General features: G+C 51.2%; 1 protein-coding gene across 10 annotated transcripts in view; it reads left to right on the top strand.

Annotated features, from left to right (window-relative positions):
* Positions 1 to 18,258, top strand: part of RYR1 (ryanodine receptor 1) — a 110,200-nt gene that overhangs the window by 11,052 nt on the left and 80,890 nt on the right. For all 10 annotated transcript variants that reach the window (XM_074314388.2, XM_074314387.2, XM_074314382.2 and 7 more), the window contains 17 exons: positions 396 to 517; positions 1,011 to 1,206; positions 4,305 to 4,440; positions 4,522 to 4,617; positions 4,702 to 4,820; positions 5,514 to 5,647; positions 6,136 to 6,377; positions 6,895 to 7,087; positions 8,104 to 8,320; positions 9,656 to 9,760; positions 9,985 to 10,088; positions 10,600 to 10,683; positions 11,438 to 11,745; positions 12,598 to 12,800; positions 13,837 to 14,011; positions 14,184 to 14,392; positions 17,427 to 17,821. In XM_074314388.2, the coding sequence (XP_074170489.1) occupies positions 396 to 517; positions 1,011 to 1,206; positions 4,305 to 4,440; positions 4,522 to 4,617; positions 4,702 to 4,820; positions 5,514 to 5,647; positions 6,136 to 6,377; positions 6,895 to 7,087; positions 8,104 to 8,320; positions 9,656 to 9,760; positions 9,985 to 10,088; positions 10,600 to 10,683; positions 11,438 to 11,745; positions 12,598 to 12,800; positions 13,837 to 14,011; positions 14,184 to 14,392; positions 17,427 to 17,821 (3,038 nt within the window). The remainder of the gene's footprint in view (positions 1 to 395; positions 518 to 1,010; positions 1,207 to 4,304; positions 4,441 to 4,521; positions 4,618 to 4,701; positions 4,821 to 5,513; positions 5,648 to 6,135; positions 6,378 to 6,894; positions 7,088 to 8,103; positions 8,321 to 9,655; positions 9,761 to 9,984; positions 10,089 to 10,599; positions 10,684 to 11,437; positions 11,746 to 12,597; positions 12,801 to 13,836; positions 14,012 to 14,183; positions 14,393 to 17,426; positions 17,822 to 18,258) is intronic.

Raw genomic sequence — 18,258 nt, 5'->3', positions numbered from 1 at the left:
AATGTGGAGTGGAGCGTGCTGTGGTGGGGGAATGTTGAGTCAGTTGTAGATACAAGAGGAGAGGGTGTGTCATGGAGACAGACAAGATAGTAAGAGACAGAGAGGGAGAGACAGGAAAAAGAGACACAGGTGTGGGATAGAGATGAGAGAGAGATAAGGAGACAGAGAAACAAAGATGGGCAGACAGAAACAAAGTGGGACACAGACAGAGAGAGACATAGACAGAGATAAAGAAAAAAGAATGAAAGACACAGACGAATGAAGAGGAATAGAAAGAGGAAGAGACTGGCAGAGAGGTTTGGTGGAGGAACGAGGCAGCTTCAGGGCTAGAGTCTGGGGTTCATGGCCCTGGGTGGCTGGGCACCCTCCTGACTTCTCTGTCCCCCCGTTGCCAGGCCATGCTGCACCAGGAAGGCCACATGGATGATGCACTGTCGCTGACCCGCTGCCAGCAGGAGGAGTCCCAGGCTGCCCGCATGATCTACAGCACGGCTGGCCTGTACAATCAGTTCATCAAGTGAGCGACATTCCCACTCTGCCCTGGGTGCCAGGCCACACCTTAAACCTCATGCTCTTGGGGTTCAGGCACCTGACTGCATTTATCTCACCTCTGACATCCACACCCCTGCTAACATACATATGACCACTAACCTCTACATACTTGACCTCTAATCTGACCTTGATAACCATCTTTGACCTGGCATCCCTGATCACTACCTAACTTTCACATCCCTGACTCCCAGACCCTTGACACTGGCCCTGCCCAGCCATGACTCCTGCTTCTACCACCCCCTGTGCCTACAACAGGCTCGAGACCTAGTTCCAGTTCTGCCCTTGGCCACGATGTGACCTCAGACCAATGCCCTTCTCTCTCTGAGTCTCAGTCTTTCCCTCTGTTAAATAGGTGTATCTGTGGGAGTCCTGGGGGCTGGGGGTGATACTCGAGAGAGCGCCTTACAACCACAGTCAGCGCTCCAGGCTCCCGGCTGACAAGTGTGCGGTTCCTGCAGGAGCCTGGACAGCTTCAGCGGGAAGCCGCGGGGCGCAGGGCCGCCGGCTGGCACAGCGTTGCCCATCGAGGGCGTCATCCTGAGCCTGCAGGACCTCATTGGCTACTTCGAGCCGCCCTCTGAGGAGCTGCAGCACGAGGAGAAGCAGACCAAGCTGCGCAGCTTGCGCAACCGCCAGAGCCTTTTCCAGGAGGAGGTGAGGCTGAGGCCGGGGAGGGACGGGGTCTGAGGGCGTAGGGGGCGGGGCATAAGGGAGGAGTGGGGCCCCGGCGCCCGGTGGGGTGGGGCCTGAGGGACAGACAAGTAGAGGTGTGAGAGAGCGTGGGGCGGATGGAGGGACACGAGGAAGGACCTGCGCCTGTGCCAACAGGGCGGGGCGAAGGATAGTGGAAGACACGCAAGGGGGCGGGGCCTTGGAGGGGCGGGGCTGCGTCGGTGGCCCTTGAAGGGCAGGGCATACGGCGGAGCAGGGGCAGAACCTGTGAGAGCCAGATGGAATCCGAGCGGTGAGGGTTGGCCGATCTTGTTCCCTCACCTGGGAGGAAGGGCCAGGTCCTTGGTGTAGCTCAGGGCTAAGACAAGTCCTGAGAAGTCAAAGGATGAGCGCCAAGAGGCCGCTGAACTCAGGGGTGGTGTCTGTGGGGGTGCGCCCTGCGGGGTGGGAGGTCAGAACCAGAGTGGGACCTGGGACTGGGGGCAGGGCCAGAGGTGGGTCTTCCGGCGCTGGGGAAGAACCTCAGCTGGGGTCGGGGCTGGGAGTTTGTGAATACGAAGGGAAAATATGTGGGGTCTGAGTGGGAGGGGCTGAGAGGTGTTGGAGGAGGGGGCTAGACAGGTCAGAGGATCTGATGTTTCCATAGGGTGATGGGGGTACATGTTCATTGAAAGGCTTCCAACTTGGTCCCCGTCCTCTTCACCAGCTCCCAGTCTGATGGGGAAGGCAGTCCCAGAAATGATAATAGTAACAATAACAAAACTTACGTGTGGAATGGAGTTAGTATACGCAAAGAGCTTAGAACAGTGCCAGCACATAGTAGATGCTGTGTGTTAGTGGTATTTATTACCTTGAATTTAGCCCTTGCTGTGTATTAAGAGTGCTATATACATTACATCCTCTGATAATCCCATGGGGGATAGTAATTCCGTATTACAGATGGGTCACTGAAGCTCAGAGAGGTTAAAAAAAATCATCTGATAAATAAATATGGTAGGGGATATGGCTATCAACAAAACAGACAAAATCCTTGTCCTTATGGAGATGACATAGGGGAAGGATAGATGATCAAATTAAATAAGAAAATTATATGGTATAGTAAATGATGATAAGGGTAAGGAAAAAACTAAAGCAGGGCAGCAGCAGGGAGTGCTGAGGGTGTTGCAATTTAGAATGGAGCGGTCAAGCAGGGAGCCTGAAGGAAGAAGGAAGGGAGCCATGTGCACACTGGGGGAAGGATAGAGAGGAGACAGAGGAGAGAGCAAGTGCCCAGGCCATGCGGTGGGAGTGTGCTTGGCAGGCTCCAGAATAGCAAGGAGGGCAACTGGAGCAGAGTAAGCTGGGAAAAATGGGAGGACATGAGGACGGAGAGGTGACAAGGGCCAGGCCATGGTGAGGACTTTGACTTTGGAGCCACAGGAGGGTTAGGCCTTCTAAAGTCACAACTGGTTGGTGGCAGAGCTGGTCTTTGTGACCCCAACCTGGTTGTGCTCTGAACCGTGAGGCCCTGCTTCTCTTCCTTGTGATACGGGCCCCAGGGTATAGATACAGTTGTCACAGCAGCACTGTTTGTAATAGCCTACAACTAGAAACAGCCGAATGTCCACGACCACTAGAATGGACCCACAATGCGCCATATCATACATTGGATATGAATATACTCAGCAATGAAGATGAACAAAGGACAGCTACAGGCAACAATGTTCTTGAATCTTAAACCATAACATTGAGCAAAAGAATCTCCGTACAAAAGAATACTTACTGTCTATCCCAAATTCAAATATAGGCAAAAGTCCATTAGATTGTTTAGTGATGCATACATAGGTGGTAAAAATAGAAAAGCAAGGAAAGGATTTCCATAAAAGTCAGGATGATGGTTTATCCCTAGCAGAGAGGATTGTGTAATCAGAAGGGGCATCCAGGCAACTTCTGGGTGGCTGGCAATGTTCTCTTTCTTGACCTGGGTCATAGTTATACAGGGGTTCTTGATATTGGTTTGTTAAACCATATACATTTGATCTTTATTATTCGCAGATTCTATATTTGCAAATTTGCCTACCTGCTAAAATTTATTTGTCATCTCCAAGTCAATACTAGCAGCAGATTTGTGGCCGTGTGCAGACTGGCAAAAATCTTAGTCATCTGACATGCATGTTGCCAGCTGAGGTTGAACAAGGCGATACTCTGCCCTCTCGTTTTGCTCGCATATTGTATACAAGTGTCCTTTTCACTGTATATTTAGTACCACATTATTTTGCATTTTGGTGCTTTTTGTTGATTTTGCTGTTAAAATGGCCCCTAAGTGTACCGCTGAAGTGCTGTCTAGTTTCCCAGACACAAGAAGGCCTTACAGAGAAAACGTGTGTGTGAGATAAGCTTCATTCAGGCATCAGTTAGAGTGCTGTTGGCTGTGAATTTAATGTTAATGAATCAACATTATATATTAAGTCAGTGTGTTTAAACAGAAATACACATAAAACAAGAGTGTGTATTGATTGACTGACAAAAATGTGCCCAGGAGGAAATGTGCTCAGAGGAACTGCCTGTGTTTACCCCAGAAGCCATGGTTCGGTAGTCACTACTTCAGTACTCATGGTGACTTTACAGAACCTAAACATCACGAGTGACAACAATTGACTGTATATGTTCTATGTGCTTTTCTATATGTCTGTTATAATTCACAATAAAAAAAGACAAAAGATTAAAATGTGGAAAAAAAAAAGAGAAAGTGAAAAAAATGTCTGATGGCTGGTACGGAGAGTGAACCGGGCCAGCTGGGACCAGGAGTGGGGTGCTTGGAAGTGGAAAGGATAGAAAGAACACTGGAAAAGAGAAGCCCAAATTCAGTCCTGATGTTAATAGGCTGTATTATGTTGGGGACAGAGGCACAGAGAACAAGGACCAACGTGGGGAGCCAAGGAGGAAAGGAGGGCGACAGAAATGAAAGTGGATGGAGCTAATGGTACTGGTTAGATCTGGGAACTCACTGTCACTAGTGTTGAAGGAATATGAAGTCCAAGAAAGGCCAGGAAGGGAGGGCCTGGGACTCCTGTGGTGACCCCTTGTTTTCTCCACCTCAGGGGATGCTCTCCCTGGTCCTGAATTGCATTGACCGCCTAAATGTCTACAGCACCGCTGCCCACTTTGCTGAATTTGCCGGGGAGGAGGCAGCGGAGTCCTGGAAAGAGATTGTAAACCTCCTCTATGAACTTCTGGGTGAGGGCCCTCGTCCTGATTCCTCCTGGAACTCCCCCGGTGCCAAGTCCTATTGGGTCTGACCCCTCTTTCCCCCCTTAGCCTCTCTGATCCGTGGCAATCGTACCAATTGTGCCCTCTTCTCCACCAACTTGGATTGGTTGGTCAGCAAGCTGGATCGGCTGGAGGCCTCATCTGGTAGGAGAACCCAGGGGAAGGGATTGGGACTTGGCGGAGGGGAGGGCTGCAACCACCTCCCCTCTCACTCGATTATCTGTGCAGGGATCCTGGAGGTGCTGTACTGCGTCCTGATTGAGAGTCCCGAGGTCCTCAACATCATCCAAGAGAACCACATCAAGTCCATCATCTCCCTGCTGGACAAACACGGGAGGAACCACAAGGTCAGCCCCTCACCCCTGACCTATCATCCCCTGAACTCTGAACCCTGACCACACCCCTTGGCCTCAGAACTTCTACTCCCCTCTTCTATCTTATCTCTTACCTGGACTCCTTTTCCATGTGCTTACATCTCAACACAACGGTCTCCATCTCATGGTTCTTAAATAGATTCTGGGTCACAGATGTACTTCATTAGCTCTCTGAAATAGTTTTTTAAATTTCCTATACTTTTCCAATTTTATACACTTTAGGTGGGGTGCATATACACTCTCCACGTTGCCACAGGTCCTACTGGTTCCCACTGTGTTATTTCTAACCACTTCACAGATTTACACTATCCACCTGGTCCTGAAAATACAAGGTGGCAACCCCTGCTGGTCTCACATCTCATCCTGACCCCTGTGCTCTCTCACTGACCTGACCCTTTCACTCTTCCCCTGACCTCTAACCTCTTACTCTAGTCTCTTCTTTCTTACATTGCTAATGCTTTATCTCAACTCATGAGGCCCCTAGTCTCTCGTTTGACCTTTGTCTTTGACCCTTGACCCTTTGCTGTGATCCCTGGCCTCCCACTTTCTCCACCTCCCCTCGGTCAAAATCCCCATCTCCTGTCCTGACACAGCTTCCCACCCAGGGCCTCCCATAGACTCCTGCCCTGGTGCCCTTGCTTTCTGACCTCTGACCTTGACTTCCAGGTGCTGGATGTGCTGTGTTCCTTGTGTGTGTGTAATGGCGTGGCTGTGCGCTCCAACCAAGATCTCATTACCGAGAACTTGCTCCCTGGCCGTGAGCTTCTGCTGCAGACAAACCTCATCAACTATGTCACCAGGTCTGGCCCTAACCCCTGACCCCACCCTGATCTCACCCTGTCTCAGAGACTCCACACCCAGGTGGCTGTCCCTCCATTTCCTACCCCCAGACTTAACACCTGGTCCTCACAGATGTCTGCTCTTGCCCCGGCTCACCTGGCTTCCCACGCTTGTCCTTTCCCTGCTCTATTTCTGCCTCTGTCTGTTTCTCTCTCTCTCTCCCCTCCCCACTTTTGTCTCTTCCTATTTCTATCTCTCTCTATGTCTTCTCCATCTCTTTTCCCCTATCTCTACCATCTCTTCTCTGTCTTTGATGTCTTTGCTTTCTCTCTTTATCTCTTCCTCTCTATCTCCATGTCTGCCTCTCTGTTTTTCCTGTGTATTAGCTCTTTCTCGCTATCTGTCTGCCTGTCTCTCTGTCTCTCCCTCTTCTCCCCCACCCCTGCAGTAGCCTCACTCTCCTCTCCACCTCTCCCTCAACCCTTCTTTCGTCCCATCTCTCTTGCAGCATCCGCCCTAACATCTTTGTGGGCCGAGCAGAGGGCTCCACGCAGTATGGCAAATGGTACTTTGAGGTGATGGTGGATGAAGTGATTCCATTCCTGACAGCTCAGGCCACCCACCTGCGGGTGGGCTGGGCCCTCACTGAGGGCTACAGCCCCTACCCTGGGGGCGGCGAGGGCTGGGGCGGCAACGGGGTTGGCGATGACCTCTATTCCTACGGCTTTGACGGGCTGCATCTCTGGACAGGTACCTGGACCCTTCCAGGGGACCCTCAACCCTGACCATTGAACCTAGAGTTTCTAAGCCTCTCACCACACACTTGGGACTCTTGGGATACTGACCCCCAAAACAGGCCAACTTTTGACCCCTTACTCCTCGTTTCCTAAGACCCTAACATGTTTCTTCATAGTCTCCAGAACTCTGACCCCAGAGCATGTATGATCTCGGACCCTAAAGATCCCAGGAAACTGCCCAGATTATTATGAGCTCTGCTGTTTGACTTCTGACCCCAAAAGCTCCAGAACCCTAACTCTAGGAGAGCTTTCATCTCTGAACACACAGCTCTAAGAATCCTAGCATCAGGGGAAACTTGACCTCTGCCCTGATTGCAGAGCTATAGGACCCTCCCTGGGAACACTTAATCTTAGGGTTTCCAAGATCCAGACCCCATAGGATCCTCTAATACCTGCCCTTTGTTTCTTGAGACCATTGGTCCCATGGGACCTCTGACTTCTGACCCCTCCCTCCTGGTAACCTGGTGCAGGACACGTGGCACGCCTGGTGACTTACCCAGGGCAGCACCTCCTGGCCCCTGAGGATGTGGTCAGCTGCTGCCTGGACCTCAGTGTTCCATCCATCTCCTTCCGCATCAATGGCTGTCCTGTGCAGGGGGTCTTTGAGGCCTTCAACCTTGATGGGCTGTTCTTTCCTGTCGTCAGCTTCTCGGCTGGTGTCAAGTAAGGACATGCCCCTGCCCCTTGCCAGTCCCCAGACCTGGGACTGTCCCAAGATGGCTTCCCCAAGCACTCTATAGCCTTCTGTGAGGCCAGGACCCAGCAGCCTACTCTTAGGACTGACTGGCCAGACCCGTATATGAAAGTCCCGGTGACCATGACATGATCCCAGACACTTTCAGTGTCTTCCCCATGACCCAGACCCTCGCACTGACTGCAGCTTCTCCCCAATTTCATGTCCTTCTAGTGACCTCCAAGTGTCCCCCAAATTTCACAGTGACCTTCTAATAACTCCAGATTCTCCCGGTGACCTCTTAAATGCCCTCAGACTGTCCCAATGACACTATGCCATTCCAATGACCTCCAGACGACTCCAGAATCTGACAGTGATCTTCTAATGATCCTAAACCCTCCCAATGACCCCCCTCCAATGATCTTAGACTCTCCTAATGACTACATGTTCTTAACAGTGTCTCAGGGACCCCTGCATCCCCCAGGGACCTTCCAGTCGTTCCGTAATCTCTCTCCCAGTGACCACTCACTGACTCCAGTATTTCAAAGACCTCTCAATAACTCAGTCTTTTCCCAACGGCCCCAAGCTCTGTGAATGACTTCCCATTCACCATTCAGTGGCGGTTACGGTTATCTCAAAGTTACGCCAGATTCTCAGTGACTCCCAAATGACCTTATTCTTCATCTTCCCCAAATCTTCCAATATCCCCAGATGCTCTGTGGACCTAGCTCCTCCCAAGGACCATCCTGTGACCTTGCATTGACTCCCCAGTGACCCCACACTTTCCTTCTTTCGCTCTCCAATGATTCCCATGGGCCTCAGACATTCTCTTTGACCATAGAATTTCCTTTCTGACTCCTAAATGACCTCCATGACCCTATGGCTTCCCAGTGACCTCAGGTATCCCCAGAACCTTCCACTGATCCCAGGATTGCTCCCGTACCCCTACTGAGCACAGACTGTTCCCTGTAAGCTACCCCACCAGTGACCTCATTCTTCCATCCAGGGTGCGGTTCCTACTTGGTGGCCACCATGGCGAGTTCAAGTTCCTACCCCCTCCTGGCTATGCCCCATGCCATGAGGCTGTGCTCCCACGAGAAAAACTCCATCTGGAGCCCATCAAGGAGTATCGGCGGGAAGGGCCCCGGGGGCCACACCTGGTGGGCCCCAGCCGCTGCCTCTCACACACCGACTTTGTTCCCTGCCCTGTGGACACTGTCCAGGTACTGCCTACCCTGCAAAGGTTTCCTGGAGAAGCAGACTCCCTTAGGAGGCAGGCAGGTGGGGAGCTGAACTGGAAGATGGGAACCTTGTTTAACAGATAGGGAAACTGAGGCAGAGAAGAGGAAAAGGACTCTCTTAAGGCAGACTCCCAGTTTCAGGGAATCCTCATTGTAGCCCCCTAAAAAAGGATTATTGTTACCCCCAATTTACAGTTGAGGAAGTCAAGGCCCAGAGACGTTAAGCAACCTATGCAAGTCACACAGCTGATTTGAACCCAGGTGGTCTGATTCCAAAGCCAATCATTTGTTGGGCACCTTGCCTATTCCAGGCCTCTCCCACTCCTCTTATCCCAACCCTAACACCTCACCTTCCCTCCAAGCATGTCCCTGTAGGAGGGGATATAAGTCATGTTCAAGTGCCTGACCGAAGGGTTTGATTTTCAGTATGTCACCGTGGGCATGTGGCTTCACCTCTCTGTGCCTCAGTTTCCTCATCTGAGGAAAAGGGGATAACAATAGAACCTGCCTCATAGCATTGCTGTGAAGATTAGATTAATTAATACATGTGAAGTACTTAACACAGTCCCGAATAAGTACTCAATATGGTTCTTGTTAGTAGCAGTAGTAGAAATATTATTCCCGGGTGAACTGGCCATCCCCCTGTAGCCAGGCCAGAGCCCTGGGCCTCCTCCTGGATATCTCCCCACCCCACCCCCCAACCTGTCAGTCTCACGGGCTGTCCCCTTGGCTTCCTAGACGTCCGTCCACCCACTTCTCTCCTCTCCACGGCCCACCCTGGTCCAACCATCATTATCTCTTGCCTGCAGAAAAGCAACAATATAAATATTTATTACGTATCCACAATGTGCAAGGCATTTATATAAACTATATAACATTTAGTAGTTTATGAAAGTGACTTCACTGAATCCTTATGAGGTAATATGAGTTAAGTAACGTTCAGATCCTCACTGCACAGAGAAGAAAAGACTCATTCATTCATTCAGCAAACATTTCCTAAGCCTCTCCTCTGGGCCTGGCTCTAGGCTGGGCAAGCCTGGGAAAATGGCAGAGACGTAGGAGGCCCCAGGTCCTGTCCTCTTGGAGCTCCCAGGACACAGGGGAGACAGACCCATTTTCAGATAGTCCCTTAATTCTGATGATGCTAAATCCTTACTCGGCTGATGTCAGTCTTAGAGTCAGGGTGAGGTAATGGGGAACAGGGCTCAGAACAGCAAGAAAGGTCAGAAGAATGTGCTGGGGGACTGTTCTCCGGAAGAGAGGTCACAGCGCAGGCTGGAAGTAACTCTGGGACTCACAAACGTCCCCTGCTCCCAGATTGTCCTGCCTCCCCATCTGGAGCGTATTCGGGAGAAGCTGGCAGAGAACATCCATGAACTCTGGGCACTGACTCGCATCGAGCAAGGCTGGACCTATGGCCCGGTAAGGGGCTGCCTGCAGCATGAGGGAGTCAGGCTAGAGTTGCTGTGGGGCAGTGAGCATGGCTCACTAACGGAGGGGACAGTGGCTGGGGGAAGGGTCTTTAGTGCACTGGGAGAACTTGGGTTTGGGGTGGCAGAAGTAAGGGTGGGAGGTTAGGGGTCATAGTCTAGGAGTGTTGTGGGGAGGGAAGTGGAACCAAAGACTTGACCCTGGGGTTTCTCCAGGTTCGGGATGACAATAAGAGGCTGCATCCATGCCTTGTGGACTTCCACAGCCTACCAGAGCCCGAGAGGAATTACAACCTGCAGATGTCAGGGGAGACACTCAAGTGAGGCGGGTACCATGGAGCAAGGGCTGGGCCTGACTGCTGGTGGGGAGGACAGCAAGGCGAGACAGAGTGACACAGAGACTGAGAGAGAAGATGAGAGAGACAGACAAAAAGAGATGAAAGAGAGCCAGAGAGAAGGAGGCAGGGATTGTGAGGCAGAAACTGACAGAGAAAGAGACCAAGGCAGAAAGCAGGGTAGTCAGTAAGTGAGAAAGAGAGAGAGAGAGAGAGAGAGAGAGAGAGAGAGAGAGAGAGAGAGAGAGAGAGAGGCAGAAGGAGACAGAGGCAGATGGGAAAAGATAGACACAGTCAAAACGATAACAAGACAGAAACAGGGAAAGGCAGGAATCAGAGACAGACTGAAATAGAGAGGTAGGGACAAAACACCCAGAAAGCCAGGAAGAGATGTGGAGAGAGCTGGAGATCCAGACAAAGGCGACAGGGACTGTGGGAGAGGAGCCAGGGGAAGGGGCCTGTGTGGTGTGACCCGTCCCCCTGCCCCCTGCCCTAGGACTTTGCTGGCACTGGGCTGCCATGTGGGCATGGCAGATGAGAAGGCGGAGGAAAACCTGAAGAAGACAAAACTCCCCAAGACGTGAGTGTGGGTAGCAGGTCCCATCTGGGGAATAGAACGAGGGCGGGGATACCATGGTGAGTGTTGGGAGCTCGAGGGGTCTTGTGGGGAGGCTGAGGTCAGAGACGAAGGGGCTGAGGGTTAGGGTGAAGATCATAGGGTCAGGGCTAAGGGCTCTGGAGTCAGCGGTATGTGCCCTGGGGAGGTGTCAGGAGTTCTGGGCGGGGATGGAGTGGGTTGGGACTCAGGGTCGTACTCTGCCGTGGAGGCAGGAAAATGAGTGAGCAGAAGACGTTTCTCTAAGTTAGAGGCCAGGGATCACTGGAAAGAGGTGAGGAGCTGTTGGAGTTGTAAGTAAGGGAGCCAAAATAATAGGTGAGCGGTCAGAGATCCTGGGTTCAGAGGTCAAGGACTTCCAAGCCAGGAATCTGGAGCAATAGGGTCCTGGGGTCAGAGGTAAGAAACCTCAAAGCTAGAGGTGAGAGGCCAGAGTGTTCCAGGGTCAGCAATAAGGCTCCCCAAATCGAAATAAAGGGGTCACAGAAACCGGAGGTCAGTGGAGTGAAAGCCCTTGCTAGGGTCACAGGATTGGAGGTCAGGTATCTCAAAGCTTATTCAAGGCAGTCATAGAACCCTGATGTTACAGATCAAAGGTTAGAAATTCCCAAACTCAGGGCTCCTGAGATCCTGGGAACAAGAGTCAGAGGCAAGGACCCCATAGCACAGAGCCAAGAGTGGAGGGGAGGGTCTCTCACCATCCCCGCCATATCCACAGGTATATGATGAGCAACGGGTATAAGCCGGCGCCCCTGGACCTGAGCCATGTGCGGCTGACACCAGCACAGACAACACTGGTGGATAGGCTGGCAGAGAACGGGCACAACGTGTGGGCACGAGACCGCGTGGCCCAGGGCTGGAGCTACAGTGCTGTGCAGGATATCCCCGCACGCAGAAACCCTCGCCTCGTGCCCTACCGCCTGTTGGACGAGGCCACCAAACGCAGCAACCGGGACAGCCTCTGCCAGGCCGTGCGCACCCTGCTGGGCTATGGCTACAACATTGAGCCACCTGACCAGGAGCCCAGTGAGTGCTGACCTCTGGCCCCTAACCTTAACACCTACCCTGACCCCGACCCCTGATCTCTGATGCAATGTAACTCAGCCCTGGATGGGTTACATCTACAACATGGACCCCTACCCCCAACCCTGACCCTTACTTGACCCCGACCCTGAACCTGATCTTGACTAACCTTGACCTAATTCAAGCTGTGCCTGGGCTATGGCTACACACCGAGCAGCCAGACCAGGAGCTCAGTGAGCACTGGCCTGACTTCTGACTCCAGTACCTGACCCCAGCTATGACCGCTAACCCCTAACCTCTGGACTATAGCTACAACATGGAGCCACCCAACCAAGGCCTCAGCCTCTAACCACACTCCTAACCTGACCCCTGACCTATCACTGACCCCCATTCCCAACCTTGACCCCCCCATCCCTGGCTGTGTTCCTCAGCCTTCAATTTCTCAAGCCCTGGCTCCAGCCCCAGTTTCTATCCCCTTCCTGACCCTGACTCTGATTTCCTCTCTCTGATCCAGCTCTCGACCCTTGATTCTAAACATAGACCTTCACCTTGACCCTTAACCCCAGACCATGACCATGACTGACGTGACTTCCTCACTCTATGTCTCTGTCAGTATCTCTTCTCTGAGACTCTGACTGCTAAAGACAAGATGGGAGGAAACTCACTCAGTAGGTCCCTCCTACATTTCTCTGACTAGTCGGAGATGTTCCAATTCTTTTCTAACACCAAGGAATTGTTCCTCTTCCCCCAGCCCCCCAAGGTCCTTACCTTCTCTGGTCTCTCCCACCAACTTTTTAGTGTCTTGGGATCCACTCCCCACCCAGTCTCTTTGACTCTGCCTGGCCCCATTTGTAGGTCTGGTGGACAGCCAGTCTCGTTGGGACCGCGTGCGCATCTTCCGGGCAGAGAAATCCTATGTGGTGCAGAACGGCCGCTGGTACTTTGAATTTGAGGCAGTCACGACGGGCGAGATGAGAGTGGGCTGGGCAAGGCCTGAGCTGAGGCCTGACACGGAGCTGGGAGCCGATGAGCTGGCCTATGTCTTCAATGGACACCGCGTGGGTACTTCCCTCGGCTCCACTCTGCCAGGCGCTGTATTCCCTCCCACAACTCATACACTCCAACCCTGCCTCTGTCTGTGCCCCACTCTGTTCACACATCCCTGCATCTACCTTACCACTCATCCATCCATCCATCCATCCATCCATCCATCCATCCATCCATCCTCTCCTCACTATGCTTATATCCGTCCATCATACATCTCTCTATCCAACCATCCATTTGTCCGTTCATCCATTTATCTATCCACAAATGCAGTTATCTGTCCATCTACTCATCTACCCAGATAATCACTTGCCCATCCACCTTTTCACCTATTTATTCATTTATTAGTTTAGCCTCACGCCTATTTAATCAGTTTGCAATTTCAATTATCTATCCATTCATTTATCTAGTAATTTATTGCATGCATTCATCATTCCATCTATTTCTCCATCATCCATCCATCCATCCATCCATCCATCATCCATCCATCCATCCATCCATCATCCATCCATCCTTCCTTCCATCCATCCATCCATATATCTATTTGTCTGCCTTTACCTTCTTCCTCCCTTGCATCGACCCATAGGGACTCAGCTTTCATTTCATTCTTCTATCCAAACACCCTGCTTCCCATCCTCCCATCTCATTATTCACTTACCTATTACGGGGGCATAGGGGGATATATGGGTCTGTATGAGGGACACTAATAGGCTCATTTTTCATTTCCATCCCTCCACTTGCTGCTGCCCCCAACCTCCCACTACCACTGTAGTGGTCTGCATAACCCCAGCTCCAGCTGTGGACACTGTAGAGAACCCAGGCAGAAGGCGTGAGATACAGAGATTAGTGGGAAGTGAAAGCATGAAAACCTGTCCCTTATATTCCAAAGATCATGGGTGCAAATGTGGGGAAAGATGGGGGACAGTGTGGGGTGACCTCTTCTGTCCCACATGCCTTGCATGTATATCTTTACATGTCTGTTCTTGTTCCTGTACATCTCCATGTCTCTGTGTCTCCCCCACCCCGCATTTTCCCCTTGCCTCCTCACAGGGCCAGCGCTGGCATTTGGGCAGCGAGCCATTCGGGCGTCCCTGGCAGTCGGGTGATGTCGTGGGCTGCATGATTGACCTCACAGAGAACAACATTATCTTCACCCTCAATGGCGAGATCCTCATGTCGGATTCAGGCTCCGAAACAGCCTTCCGGGATATTGAGATCGGGGATGGTGAGGGCTGGCCTCGTCGCCCCCTTCTGGTTTCCTTCTATGGGATCGAACCCTACACTGCGCCCTCCAGCCTCCCCCTCTTCCACCCCTTCTCCCACGGTACCTCCTCCCCACAACTGCCCCTGCCCTGCCCACCTATCCTCACCCCTGCCCATCCATCCCCTCCCACCAGGCTTCCTGCCCGTCTGCAGCTTGGGACCTGGCCAGGTGGGTCACCTGAATCTGGGCCAGGATGTGAGCTCCCTGCGGTTCTTTGCCATCTGTGGCCTCCAGGAAGGCTTTGAGCCATTCGCCATCAACATGCAGCGGCCGGTCACCACCTGGTTCAGCAAAAGCCTTCCCCAGTTTGAGGCTGTGCCCCTTGAGCACCCCCACTATGAGGTGAGGAGCAGCCATACTCAGTACCCTCTGCTCTGCCTCCAAACCTCATTCTTCCCACAACTCTCTTCTCCGAGTTTCTCCTTTTCTTCCATGTTAATTCATAAGCCATGTACAAGGGGGTGTCAGGGCAATGGGCTCCCAGGGCTGCCTGGTAGGGTGTCACCTTGGCAAACCACAACCTTTCTGAGCTCCAGTTACCTCACCTATAAAACTGGGGAAGGGAGAAAAGAGAAACTGGAGTAAGTGACCCCAATGGAAATTTCCAGTCCTTGTAATTGATTACCTGATCCTAGAACAAAGTTTAAAAAAATGTAAATCCTTGGGTACCTTTTTACATTTTCCTTAGTAATTGTTATGTTTGTTTGTTTGTTTGTTTTTAGTAGCTCTTTATTAATCTGAGCATCCTAATTTTTAGACGCTAGTGTTTCTCTTTCCCAAGGTTGAACTCAGGGTCAGACTCTGATCCTAAGTATCCCACACAGACCAAAATGATACTATGTTGTACTTGGGGTCGTCCTCTCAATCTGGGAGGAACTTGAGCTCTGTGTGACGGAGGTTCAGCTTTAGAATCAGACAGATCTGGAGTTGGCCTCGTACCTGCTGTGTGGCCTGTTACCTTGAGCATGTGACTGTCTCTTCCTGAGCTGCAGTTTTCCCGTGCATGGTAGTGTTCGAATCTCCCTCTCACTTAATCTTCCTCTTTCTCTTTTCTGAACCATGTGAGGAAGTTGGAGCTATCATGTCTCTTTGCCCCTAAATAGTTCAGTGCACATTTCTTCAGAACAAGTTATGCTCTTACAAGACCTGCGCGCAGTAGTTATGCAAATTGGGAAATTTAACACTGACACATGTTATTACCTAATTCACAATCCATATTCAAAATCTGTAAATTGTGGTAATAATGTCCCTTTTTATTTTTTTGGTGTGGGGTCCAATCCATGATTACATGTTGCATTTCATTATGTCTTTTTAGTCTTAAGATAAAATGTTTTTGAGTCTTTCTTTGTCTGTCATGGCATTTACATTTTTGAAGAGTATAGGCCAGTTATGGTGCAGACTGTCCCTCAGTTTGGGTTTGTCGATGTTTCCTCATGGTTAGGTTCGGGTACCGTGTATTTGGCAGGAATATTGCAGCAGGGATACTGCGTCCTGCTTGCTGCAAGATAGCAGGAGGTACATGACGTCACTGTCTCATTACTGATTATCTTAACTCTGACTATTTGATTAAGGTGGAATCTGCCAGGTTTCTCCACTGCAAAGTTACTATCTTTCTCTTTATAATTACTAAGTCATTTGTGGGGAGGCATTTTAAGACAAGGTAAAAATGGAAGGGTTTTAAGCAGGGGAATGTCCAGTTTAGATCTGAATTTTGGAAAGGTCCCTATTGACAGTGGATTGTAGGGAGCATGAGTGGAAGCAGAGAAACCAGAGAGGTGGCTGGACCGGGAGGTGGAATGGATGTGAGCCTCCCAGTTCCTGCCACTGCCAGATGGTACTCTCAATCCAAAGAACAGAATGCTAGACAACAGCGAGCTTGAATAAACTCACGTACACACCACCCTGTGGCTGAGTCTCACAGACATAATGTTGAGTGAAAGAAGCCAGACGCAAAAGAGCACATACCGTGGGAACCCACTTGTGGGAAGTTCAAGAACAGGCAAAGCTGATCTGTGGTTTGATAAATCAGGAGGGTGTTAGTGTGGGAGGATCATGCAGACATTTAGTTACTTTGCACACAAATCACAGGCAGGAGATGGTCAGTAGCCGGCTGTCAAGGAGCAAAGGCCAAACAGGATTAATGCGAAAGAGGAGAGAAAGCAGACTGCAGACAGTCTGGCAACAGCCAATTTTAGTTACACAGTTTTGGGGTGAATTCCTTGGCTGGCGAGGAGGACAGACGTCTGTTTCAGTAATTGGTCCCTGAGGAGGTCAGCTTGGGAGGGGCATCAAAGAAAGGGAAACGCTGCAGTTGTTTATGGAGTCTCCAGAAAACTTTCGAGAGTCTACTTGGCGGGCACAGGACAGGCACCTACCAGCTTCTGTCTCTTAGTTAGGCCAGGGTGCGGCACTTCCCTCATCAGGATCCTTCATGGTCTTTGAGAAGGTAGTGACTGAAGAGGCACCAAGGAGGTTCCCAGGGGCTGGTTGTTTTCTGTTTCTTTTTCTGGGTGCTGGGCACACGGTGTATTCACTCTGAAAACTCATTGTGCTGCGCACTGATGATGTGTGCGCTTTTCTGAGTGTTATGTTTCCACAGATAAGTGTAACAACAATTTTTCTGGGGAGACTTTATAAAACTCTGACCCTTCTGGGCTGGGCTGCTCTCCCTAAGAGATCAGGATGACAAAGCCTTTGCTCTGTTCACTGCTGTGTCCCCAACACCTGGAACAGTGCCTGACACACAGGAGGTATTCAGTAAATATTTGTAGGATGGATGGATGGGTGGATGGATGGACAGGTGGATTGGTGGATGGATGTGTAGATGGGTGCATGGATGGATGGGTATGTGGCTGGATGGACAGACAGATGGATGGTTGGATGGGTAGACAGAGAGGTGGATGGATGGATGGATGGATGGATAGATGCATGGATGTACAGGTGGATGGATACAAGGATGGACAGATGGGCAGATGGATGGATGGACAGATGGACAGATGGATGGATGGGTGGATGAAGGACAGGTGGGCAGATGGATGGATGGATGGATGGATGGATGGATGGATGGATAAGATAGATGACTTGATCTGGAGTAAGGTCTGTGCATAGGTAGGTTTTGAAAACTCCCCAAGCTTCAGTGTCTGACAAGAACTGCCACTGTACAAGGTGCCCAGACAAAGGGTAACAGATGGCTGAACACACCCGATGGCCAAGCTGTGTGCCCCACAGAGAACTCGTCCACCCAGAGGAGGGGACACCTTTAGCTGATTCTCACACATGTACTCTAAGGCCTAATGATGGCTCTTTGTGTAAGCAGGTTTAGGACCAATGGCCTAGCCTGCCCGCTAGGCTCAGTGCTTCCTGCTCCCACCCCCAGGTGGCCCGTGTGGATGGCACTGTGGATACGCCCCCCTGCCTGCGCCTGACTCACCGCACCTGGGGCTCCCAGAACAGTCTAGTGGAGATGCTCTTTCTCCGGCTGAGCCTTCCAGTCCAGTTCCACCATCATTTCCGCTGCACTGCAGGGGCCACGCCCCTAGCATCCCCTGGCCTACAGCCCCCTGCCGAGGACGAGGCCCGGGCAGCAGAACCTGACACCGACTATGAAAACCTGTGCCGCTCAGCTGGGCGCTGGGGTGAGGCTGACGGGGGCAAAGAGGGAACTGCCAAGGAGGGGGCGCCTGGGAGCACCCCTCAGGCTGGGGTAGAAGCCCAGCCTGTCAGGGCGGAGAATGAGAAGGATGCTACCACAGAAAAGAACAAGAAGAGAGGGTGAGTCAAGGGTTGGGCAGGGTGGGGCCTGGGGTCTGTCCTAGGACCCCCAGTTAGGAATCCTCAATAACTTGAGAAACCCCACTGTATCCCAAAGTAGCCCCATATATGTTAAGTGAGTAAGAATACTGAGGGAGCTTATCATGTCTCAAGTGAATGCCATTATTTTCCTGGGAAGCTCTAATTTCCCTGAGAATGTAAAATTGGGATGCCACACTGTATCTATGGAGAATGCCACTATTCTTGGGGTACCTGTTGGGCCTCAAAGCATCTTACCCAATGGACTTCATTAACCATGGACACTAAAAGGAGTACCTCAGTATCTTGGGAGAGTTGACTGCACCCCAAGATATCCCAGTGAACACCAGTGGTCTTCTAAAATAGGGTAATTTCTGTGTCTCAAATATACTCCCAAAAAACTATTTCAAGGGAGACCC

The sequence above is a fragment of the Rhinolophus sinicus genome, chromosome 8 (genome assembly GCF_057876585.1).
Source record: "Rhinolophus sinicus isolate RSI-liver-muscle chromosome 8, RSI-T2T, whole genome shotgun sequence".
Classification (NCBI taxonomy): domain Eukaryota; kingdom Metazoa; phylum Chordata; class Mammalia; order Chiroptera; family Rhinolophidae; genus Rhinolophus; species Rhinolophus sinicus.
This window is presented reverse-complemented; position numbering and strand designations above follow the sequence as displayed.